The sequence below is a fragment of the Gossypium hirsutum genome, chromosome A09, assembly GCF_007990345.1.
Source record: "Gossypium hirsutum isolate 1008001.06 chromosome A09, Gossypium_hirsutum_v2.1, whole genome shotgun sequence".
Taxonomy (NCBI): Eukaryota; Viridiplantae; Streptophyta; class Magnoliopsida; order Malvales; family Malvaceae; genus Gossypium; species Gossypium hirsutum.
The window spans coordinates 61288869-61299852 of NC_053432.1; the positions used below are offsets into that span (position 1 = coordinate 61288869).

Sequence of the window (10984 nt, forward strand, 5' to 3'; positions counted from 1 at the left end):
ATAATAATGGAAAATAATAATAACAATGATAATATAGTAATAATAATAAACGTGAAATTAATAGTAAGTTGATAATAATAATGCATGTTACTAACAATAATAATATATGTAAAAAAACGGAATAATAATATAGTAAAAGATGATGTTAATATGTTAATAAGAATAATAGTGGAAATAATGAGTATAATAATACATGATAAAATTAAAAGTATGTACATAATATATATATGTATATATATATGTATTAGAAAATGTACACATAATGTATAAAAATATATATGCGTACATAGTATTTTGAAAAAGGAGGAATATACATAATATAATATTGATATACATATATGCATAATATGGAAAATAATGTATATATATTGAAAGAATACATATGTGACATACAAATGCATTAATAAACAATAATATTAAGCTATTAATAATGCTTTATAACATATATATGTAAGTATTAAATAAAAATGAGATGTTAATAAATAAAAATGTAACAGTAATAAAATATAATATTATAAATAATATTAAAATTAAATTAGAATAATGAGAAAAGAGTAAAAAAAAGGACGAAATTGGGTTGAAAACGGAATTTTAGAGGCGAATTTTAGAATAAATAAAGGAGGAGGGGACTGATTTGAAAAAAAAGGACGAAATTGGGTTGAAAACGAAATTTTAGAGGCGAATTTTAGAATAAATAAAGGAGGAGGGGACTGATTTGAACACACGAGCAACCAGGAGGGCCTAAAGGAGTAAATAATCCGGCCTTTCTAAACGACGCCGTTCAAATGTCCCTCTTTCAAACGGTCAGAGGACTAAATTAAAACAAAATTAAAATTACAAGGCTAAATTTAAAGACATGAAAAGACCTGATTAAAACCAAAAAAATTGCAGAAGGACCGCATACTCAATTGTCCCAAATAGCAAAAACAAGCGCATCCTTCTGTGGAGCAGGTCGGGTTTCGGGTCGAAGGCCAAAACGACGTCGTTTTGGCCTCTGGAACCCATCCTTAAAACGGCGTCGTATAGGGCCATTATAAAAGTCAAAATTTTGGGCAAAAATCTTCATTTTCTCGTTTCACTAAAAAAAAACCAAAATCCCTTCCCCCTTTTCTCTCTGCCAGCCCAGAATCTGGCGAGGAGTAGGCCGGTCGCCGTCTTGTCGTCCGCCGTGCTGGCCACCGTGAAATCGCCTAGAGGTGATTTTTTTCTCTCATTTTTTTAATTTATGTATTTATTTAATATATGTATGTTATTTTTAATAAGACAGAAATGATATGTGCCAATAATATTCGAAAAAAGCAAAAAAGTAAAATAAAAAAAAGTAAATAGACCTTTAGATCGGTCTTTGGTATTCTTTGCTGCAAGTTCGTGTTTGTATCACTAAACCCTTCGATGTTAATCTTCTTTATATTTTGAAAGAAATGAAAAATCAAGAAAGAAAAAAAAACCCATACACCCGATCTTTCTGTGGTTTATATAGCCCTTTTTACAAATGTGTTTTTTAATTTCTGCACACTGTCCTTTCCTCTTTTAATGCTGCAGGCGAACGGTGGTGGAGCCAGGTGCCACTTGCACTGGCGATGTGACAGGAGGCGGTAGGATTAGGTGATTTAGGGTTTCAGATTTTAAAACCCTAAATTTAGACTAGTTGGGTTAGTTTGGGGTTTGAAGATTATTTGGGCCCAGGCCAAACGGCTTGTACAGCTGCCCCTCTTTGCTTGTTGTCGTGTAACGAGGACAGAGCAAAGATTCTCAAGAAAGACCAGTTTGGCTCGGCCACGTCGAGTCTTGACTTCTTTGGTGCTCTTCTTCCTTAGGTAACATCGTTCAGCCTAGTGCATCTTGTTGCTTTAATCTGCTCCACTGCTCCACATGCAGCTTTAGTGAGACAAAGTTTGTTTTGATCTGCTCTACTACAACTTTAGAGAGATAAGATCTGTTTGTTTAGCTTCAATCTGTTCCACTGCATCTTCAGGGAAATAGGATTTGCTATCTTCAGTCTGCTCCACTACAACTTTGGGGAGATAAGACTTGTAACTTCAATCTACTCCGCTGAAACTTCAAGGAGATCCGCTGTGGCTTCGAGCCTGCTCCAACGCCATTTCAAAGAGAATAGATTTGTAATTTCCAGCCTGTTACCCTACTGCTTGAGGGGTTAAGGCCCATCATCTTCGATCTATTTCCCTACTACTTAGGGGTTTAAGATCTGCCAATTCAGCCTGTTACCCTACTGCTTAGGGGTTTAAGGCCCATGCATCGTTGATCAACTCCACTACTGCTTAGGGAGATAAGATCTATAATCTTCAACCTGCTGCCCTACTGCTTAGGGGGTTAAGATCTGTAAATTCAGCCTGTTACCCTACTGCTTAGGGGTTTAAGGCCCATCGCCTTCGATCTGTTTCCCTACTGCTTAGGGGGTTAAGATTTGTAAATTCAGCCTGTTACCCTACTGCTTAGGGGTTTAAGGCCCATCGTCTTTGATCTGTTTCCCTACTACTTAGGGTGATAAGATCTGTAAACTCAGCCTGTTACCCTACTGCTTAGGGAGATAAGGCTTGTGAATTCACTGATTCCACTGCACTGTCCTCTTAGGAACATGATCTGTAAAATCAGTTTCATATATCTATGCTTATGCCAAATAATTAGGATGCTATGATCGAAATGAATCAAATGCCCCGAACTAGATGTGTTATGAATGTGTCGAATAAATGCATGAGTGAGAATGGATCCCTTTTTAATGTTTGGGGTCGTCATTGCTCTTTGTACATCAAGGTTCTTTCACTGAAACAGTACCCTGTCTTCTTGTTCAGCTTAGATCTTTAAACAGAAAACCCGAAGAGGTAGTCTCAATTTAAACTCTTTCTTCTCAAATGTTTCCAATCTTTAAGTTTGGTTAGTTCTAAATAATAACCTTGTTTCAGGTTCATGTACTATTTAGAGACTTTCAAAGTAATATGCAGAACTCTTTTTGCAAAAATGACTTTAGTCCATTAATCATCATTTCAATGCAAAATGCTTGAGAAAGATCATAACAATGACAGAACTGAAATTTGTCAGAAACAAAATTTAAAGGGGATAGATTAATCACGGTCAACAAACATTGCTGGAATACAAAATGAATAGAAAGCAAATAGGTGCCCCAAATATCGCAGCATGAGCTTCTTTGTACAAACTTCCTGAGGATTCCCTTTTTGCCCAATGTATGTTTAGGGGATCTAGAATACCCTTGTAGATGTCCCGAGATGTAGCATACTTTTTCATTGTTAATTCAGGCATAGCAAAACTACTGTATGCCCCACGTTGATCCACATTTGAGCTGCCCTTTTCGGGTTTTCAACTCAAACCCCCTTTGGTCTCAAGGCGCCATTTGCTGGTTTTCGCCTTGGCCTCTTCCTTTTTTTTTAGGCGAAGTATTTCTTAACCAAATCTGAATTCATAGGATTGGGTAAAGTCTTGCCATCCATTTTGACCAATATTAATGCTCCTCCAAAAAAGGCCTTCTTTACCACATAAGGTCCTTCCCAATTAGGCATCCATTTTTCTCTGAAATCCTTTTGTATGGGTAGGATCTTTTTCAATACTAGGTCTCCCTCGTGGAATTCTCTAGGACGAACCTTTTTGTTGTAAGCTCGCTTTATTCGCTTTTGGTACATCTGACCATGACGAATAGCTCTTAGCCTCTTTTCTTCAATCAAATTCAATTGATCTTATCAGGACTGGATCCATTCTGCTTCATCCAACTTTACTTCTGAAAAAACTCTGAGGGAAGGAATCTCGACCTCGATGGGTAAAACTACCTCCATTCTGTAGACTAATGAGAAAGGTGTTGCCCCAGTAGAGGTTCTGATGGACGTTCGATAAGCCTAAACGGTGAACGGTAACTTCTCGTGCCAATCTTTATAAGTTTCTGTCATCTTTCCCGCAACCTTCTTAATGTTTTTATTGGCTGCTTCGATTGCACCGTTCATCTTCGGGCGATACAGTGACGAGTTGTGGTGTCTAATCTTGAACTGACTGCAGACATCCGCTATCGTGATGTTGTTCAAATTCAATGCGTTGTCAGATATGATCCTCTCCGGTATCCCATATCGAAAAATGATTTACTTTTTTAGGAACTTGCTAACTGCCGATTTAGTTACATTGGCATATGAAGCGGCTTCCACCCACTTGATGAAATAGCCAATGACCACAAAGATGAATCGATGCCCATTTGAAGCTTTGGGTGAAATTGGCCCAATCACATCCATGCCCCACATCGAGAAAGGCCATGGAGAAGTCATAACATGCATAGGTGAAGGAGGCACATTAATCTTGTCTCCATAGATTTGACACTTATGACATCTTTTGGCGTAGTTAATACAGTCTCCTTCCATGGTAGACCAGTAATAATCAAACCTCATAATTTGCCTGGTCATTATAAAGCCATTAGCGTGTGTCCCACAGACACCCTCATGGACTTCCTCTAAGATTTTCTTAGCCTCTATAGCATCTACACATCTCAACAGTACTTGATCCTTCCTTCTTTTGTATAGGATCTCTCCGTCCAAGACGTAGTCATTGGCCAGTCTTCTCAACGTTCTTTTGTCGTTCTTAGTAGCTTGGTCGGGGTACTCATGATTTTTCACATATCGCAGGATATCGTGGTACCAAAGGTGATCATCATTTTTTTCTTCTTCTTTGAGGTTGTAACAATGAGCCGGAGCTTCATAAATGCTCATTTGGATTGGTTTCACATCTGATTTTCTTCTCGCGGGAGGTAGCAGAAGACAATATCATCAAACTCTTTAATTAACTCAAGGATCAGCCTTCGATAATTGATCAATTTGGGGTCTCTCATCTCCCATTCACCTTTGAGTTGATAAATCACTAGGGCAGAATCTCCATATACCTCTAACACCTTGATTTTACGCTCTATAGCTGCGCGAATTCCCATGATGCATACTTCGTATTCTGCCATATTGTTCGTGCAGTCAAAATCCAATTTACTAGTGAAGGGATAATGATCTCCGTTTGGGGATACCAAGACTGCCCCGATTTCGTTGTCCACAGCATTTGATGCTCCGTCAAAGTTTAGCTTCCAAGGATGACTTTCTTGAGGGTCTTTTCAGTGGTTACTACGTACATTAAATCTTTATTTGGGAAATCAAAGTTCAGGGGTTCGTAGTCCTCTAGGGCTCTACTGGCTAGAAAATCTGCTATTACACTCCCTTTTATAGCCTTCTGGTTAGGGGTGTGCACAATTCGGGTAAAATCGAAAAAATTCGATTAACCGACCGAATTCGGTTAATCGGTTGGTTAACCGAATTTTTTCGGTCGGGGGTCGGTTAATAAATTTTTAAATTTTCGATTAACGGTTAATTCGGTTCGAAACAGGTCGGTTAACCAAAAAAATTCAGTTAACCAAAAAAATAATATATAAATAGTTTACTATTTAGTATTTACCCAAGCCCAATCTAATATATTTAAACCCAAGTGGCCAACCCAACCCAACCCAATTACCTAACTTAATTACCCAATACAAATAATTTAAAGAATAAAAATAAAAATCTAAAAGTAAAAATTTAGTAAAACTAAAACACCTCTACACTACTCACACTTAGTCACAGACGATAGAAAGAAAAAAAACCCCAACTTTTCAATTTTAAAATCCCTAATTCAAAATTTCAGATCTCTCAAAACCTTCAAAATTTTCCAAAAAGCCAAAACCTTCAAAAGTATCATAGCTGCTGGAGGCTGGAGCCTGGAGCTACGGCTGGCTGCAACCTGCTGCTGTTGTCGTCGAAGCTAAGGACAAGGTGCTGTTCGGCTGGTCCAAAGAAAGCGATAGGTAAGACTAAGAGATGAAGGATAACGAAAATAGAAGAAGAATATTTTAACCTCACTTTCCTTTGTTTCTTAATATTTCTAGACGAATCACGGGAGTCCTTATTTCTCTCTATAAGAATTCAAAAGCTTAGAGTTAGTACTTAGTAGACACTACTAAATCCAGCCTAAACTAACCCGACATTTAACTTGCGTCTTGCTGTCCATCTCTCATTTCCTCTTTTTGCGACTGTTGTATAATTTATTTCCTTCAATTAATTAAACTCATCATTGTGATACCATATATGCAACTACTTACATCCAACTTCTTTTTAACTAAGCATGAAAATTGGTTCATTAATTGTACCAATATTTTATTTAATTTTAATTATAAATTTTATTTAACAAGTATTCTATTTAACAAGTATAAATATTTTATACGGATAATATATACAGAGTTCATTGGGCGTAGAGAGATATCGATAATATATGTATGTTTTTACAGGTTTATGTAATAAGCTTGTCAAGATATTCAATTGAGTTATATTTCTATAGTTTCAGTCTGTTTTTACATGTTTGGTTTGTAGAAAATGTGCTTAATTTCCTTATTTGATTATTTATACCCGAGGGGCCTTTTTCATATTTTGTTTTATAGTTAAAATGATATTTTTAGTGCTGATTAAAAATAATAAAAAATTGATTAGGTGCATAAGCCATTTGAGTGTATTAGTTTTGATAATTTCAACTCAAGCTTGGCTCATATTATGAAGCCCAGTTTCTTAATTTTTTAAAAGAATGCATTTCATCTAGTTTTAATCTCCATATTGGAAACTGAAATTGATAGAATTAGTAAAATAAATGCTTTGTTTTCTTTTAGGGCAAGTAAAATAGATTTCCTTACAACAAATGTGAAACAAGTCTTTTTTTCGGTTACATGTAACAGACATTAAAAGCATCCATCCACTTTCGCATTAAAACAAGGCTAAGTGATTGAATTCTAACCCTAGATTTTCTTTTTACCCTTTTAGAGCATTAAATTATTGATAACGAAATTCATTGACCCCATTTCATTTTCTAATATATGAGACTCAAACTTACCTCTTTTTTGGAGTTATATCCTTGAATCATTTTTTTATATTTTATTTATTTTGCAATATAAAAATAAATATTTTTATTTGCTGTAATTTACAAACTTCTAATATGTTTAATATTATAAATGTATTTTAATTTATTATATATTTTTTTCTTGTAGAATGTCCACTGAAGCAACATCTATTAAGGGTAGTGTTACACCTCCTACTTCGATAGATTCTGAAAATTCGGGTGTTGGAGCTTCAAGCCAAGCAAATGTGACTACTGGGAAAAGAAAAGCCACTCCTCAAAGGTCAGAAGTTTGGTCTCACTTCACTAAGATTATTAATAGTGAAGGTGCAAGTAAGGCTAAATGTAATTATTGTCAAAAGGAATTTTGTTGTGATGTGAAAAAAAATGGTACAGGGTCATTGAAATATCATATTGGTTCATGTAAAAAAAATCCTAGCAATGTTGTTGACCCTAGTCAAGGACAACTAGTTTTACCTAGAAAGGGAGTTGAAGAGGGGGAAGGGCATCTTTCAACTTGGAGATTTGATCAAGAAGCATGTAGGAAAGGATTAGCACAAATGGTGATTGATGAATTACCTTTCAAGTTTGCTGAAAGTGAAGGCTTTAAAAAATTTATGTTTGTGGCATGTCCTAGGTTTCATATTCCTTCACGAACTACTATGACTAGGGATGTTTATCAATTGTATTTAGATGAAAGGGTCAAGATAAAACAACTTTTGAGAAGTTCTTGTTCTAGAGTTTGCTTAACTACTGACACATGGACTTCTTTGCAAAGAGTTAATTATTTGTGTATCACTGCTCACTTTATTGATAACGATTGGAAATTGAATAAAAAGATTTTAAACTTTTGTCCAATTTCTAGTCATAAGGGTGAGTCCATTGGGATGGTGATTGAGAAATGTTTGTTGAATTGGGGGATTGATAAGTTGTTTACTGTTACTGTTGATAATGCAAGTTCAAATGATGTTGCTATTGGTTATTTGAGAAAGAAATTTAACCCTCGAGGGGGTTTAGTTCAAAATGGTAAATATCTTCATATGAGATGCATGGAACACATTGTGAATTTGATTGTTGTTGAAGGCTTAAAGGAAATGAATAAATCTGTTGAACGTGTTAGGGGGGCTGTTAGATATGTGAGACAATCTCCAGCTAGATTACAAAAGTTTAAGGAGTGTGTTGTGATGGAAAAGATAGAGTGCAAGAAGATGTTGTGTCTTGATGTTTGTACTAGGTGGAACTCAACCTACTTAATGTTAGACACTGCTCAGAAATTTGAGAGAGCTTTTGAGAGATTTGAGGAGCAAGATACAAACTTTAGGGCTGAACTTGAAAGGGGAGAGGGTTGGCCTAGTGTGGATGATTGGGCTAATGTTAGAAACTTGAGGGATTTCTTGGAACACTTTTATGAAGTTACTTTGCGTATATCTGGCACTTCATATGTCACGTCTAATAATTTTTTGATGAGCTTTCTAAAATTGATATTCTTTTACGAGATGCTCAATTAAATAGTAATGTTGATTTCAATGTTATGGCCATCAAGATGAAAGAGAAGTATGATAAGTATTGGGGTGATATTGATAAGATGAATTTGCTAATGTTTGTTGCTTGTATTTTAGATCCTAGACAAAAACTAAAGTATCTTGAATTTGCACTTAGTGAAATGTCTAGTTCTGAAAAAGCTTGTGAAATGATGCAAAAATTGAAGGAATCTTTGTATGAATTGTTTGATGAGTATAAGCCTCCACTTTATAGTACTTGTAGCCGATCAAGTGTGCCAACACATGTTTCTCTCGGTGAGCCACAACAAAAAATGAAAAGGCGAATGCAAGCTTTGTATAAAAAGCGTGAGTTGGAAATTGGTGGTGAGGATAAAACATCTGAGTTGGATAAATATCTAGCTGAGGCTAATGAGGATTTTATTGAAGATTTTGATATTTTATTGTGGTGGAAAATGAACAGCCCTAGATTTCCAATTCTTTCAAAAATGGCAAGAGATGTGTTAGCTATACCGGTTTCTACGGTTGCTTCAGAGTCTACATTTAGCACCGGGGGACGTGTGCTTGATCAATATAGGAGTTCTTTAACTCCTAAAATTGTACAAGCTCTTGTGTGTACTCAAGATTGGATTCGAAAATCATCATCACAAGAAGACATCAAAAAGATTGAAGAACAAATCCAATAGCTTGACATGATTGAAAATGGTATATTTGTTGTTTTATTTTAATAGTTTCAATTTTTTACCATATCACTCTTATTTATTTAATTGATTTAATGTTTAGACTTTTCTTGGAATGCATCAGAGCCTACCCTAAATTCATGAGCTTTCGTGAGTTGAAGGGTATACTTACTATCTTATTCTTGTTAACTTACAATTTATTCATTTGTTTATATTATTTGATTTTTTTTTAAATGTGTATATTTTTATTATATTATAATTTTTTGCACATGTATTTTTTGTAAGTATAATGCAAATGGAGATTTTTTGGAGAGAAGAAATGGACACAAATGGAGAATATTAAAGACTTACATTTCAATTATGTGTTAATTTCAAGACTTATGTAATGTTTTTAATTATGTAGTGATTTAATACTAATATATATTGGGTGAAAATGTGTTGAGACAATTAGACAAATGAGTTTCTCAATATATTTATCTTATGAATATATTAGTGTCAGGCACAAAAGTAAGAGCTAAGAAAAAGATGTTAATGCTGTCAAAAAATTTATAAGGGAGTGGGAAAAAGGGATTTGGGTTAGTTGAGCCTTTTTTTTATTTTTTGCTTTTTTTTTGTTAATTCGGTTAATTCAGTTAAATCGTTTAAATAGGTTAAATCGGTTAATTCGGTTAATTTTTATACTTATTTTAACTAAAAATAAAAAATATATAAATTTCGGTTAATTTGGTTAACCGAAAATTACGTGTCGGTTAATATTTTTGAAAAAATTTCGGTTCGGTTAATGGTTAAAAATTTTAAAAGGTCGGTTAATTCGGTTAATGCTATTTCGGGTCGGTTAACCGGTCGGTTAACCGAATGAACACCCCTACTTCTGGTTCACATAGACTACATCGAATTGAGAAAGTAGAATTTGCCATCGGGCCATTCTCCCGTTCAAAGCAGTCGACTCCATCAAGTACTTCAGAGGGTCCATTTTAGAAATTAGCCAAGTTGTGTGATACAACATGTATTGTCTCAATCTTCGGGTTGTCCAGATTAGAGCACAACACAACTTTTCAATTGGCGAGTATCTCGTTTCGCACTCAGTGAACTTACTGAGATAATATATAGCTCTTTCCTTCCTTTCTGACTCATAGTGCTAGCCAAGCACACATCCCATAGAATTTTTAAACACCGTTAAATACAGTATCAATGGCTTGTCTGGACTAGGTGGTGTCAACACTGGGACATTGGACAAATATTGCTTAACCTTGTCGAAAGTCTTCTGACACTCCTCATCCCAAACACCAAGGTTATGTTTCTTGAGGAGACGGAATATGGGGTCACATTTCTCGGTTAGTTGTGAAATAAACCGAGCAATGTAATTTAGTCTTCCTAGGAATCCTCGAACTTCCTTTTGAGTATGCAGTGGAGGTAACTCTTGTATGGCTTTGACTTTATCTGGGTCAATCTCAATCCCATTTTCACTGACTACGAATCCTAGCAGTTTTCCTGACCTGGCCCCGAAGGTACACTTTGCAGGATTGAGTTTCAGCTGGAATTTCCTCAATCTCAAAAATAATTTCCTCAAGACTTGCACATGCTCCTCTTCTGTCCGAGATTTGGCGATCATGTCGTCAACATTGACTTCAATTTCTTTGTGCATCATATCATGGAACAAGGTTACCATGGCTCTCTGATACGTTGCTCCCGCATTTTTCAGTTCGAATGGCATCACCTTATAGCAAAATGTTCCCCACATGGTTACAAATGTGGTCTTATTCATGTCCTCAGGATGCATCTTTATCTGATTGTACCCTGAGAAATCATCCATGAAGGAGAAAAGTGAGTAACCTACCGTATTATCCACTAAAGTGTCGATATGAGGCAACGGGAAATTATCCTTCGGGCTGGCTTTGTTCA

The 10984-nt window shown here is 35.5% G+C and overlaps 1 protein-coding gene across 1 annotated transcript; it reads left to right on the forward strand.

Moving 5' to 3' along the window:
- Positions 1-5579: 5579 nt before the first annotated feature.
- Positions 5580-9035, forward strand: LOC107889036 (zinc finger BED domain-containing protein RICESLEEPER 2). The gene is made up of 2 exons (XM_016813331.2): positions 5580-5827; positions 7055-9035. Exon 2 carries the CDS (start codon positions 7056-7058, stop codon positions 8409-8411), a length of 1356 nt encoding a protein of 451 aa, XP_016668820.2. The 5' UTR covers positions 5580-5827; position 7055; the 3' UTR covers positions 8412-9035.
- Positions 9036-10984: the final 1949 nt, after the last annotated feature.

What these genes read in the sequence shown, in the direction of transcription:
- LOC107889036 (XM_016813331.2), top strand. Translation starts at nt 7,056, where the DNA reads ATGTCCACTGAAGCAACATCTATTAAGGGTAGTGTTACACCTCCTACT.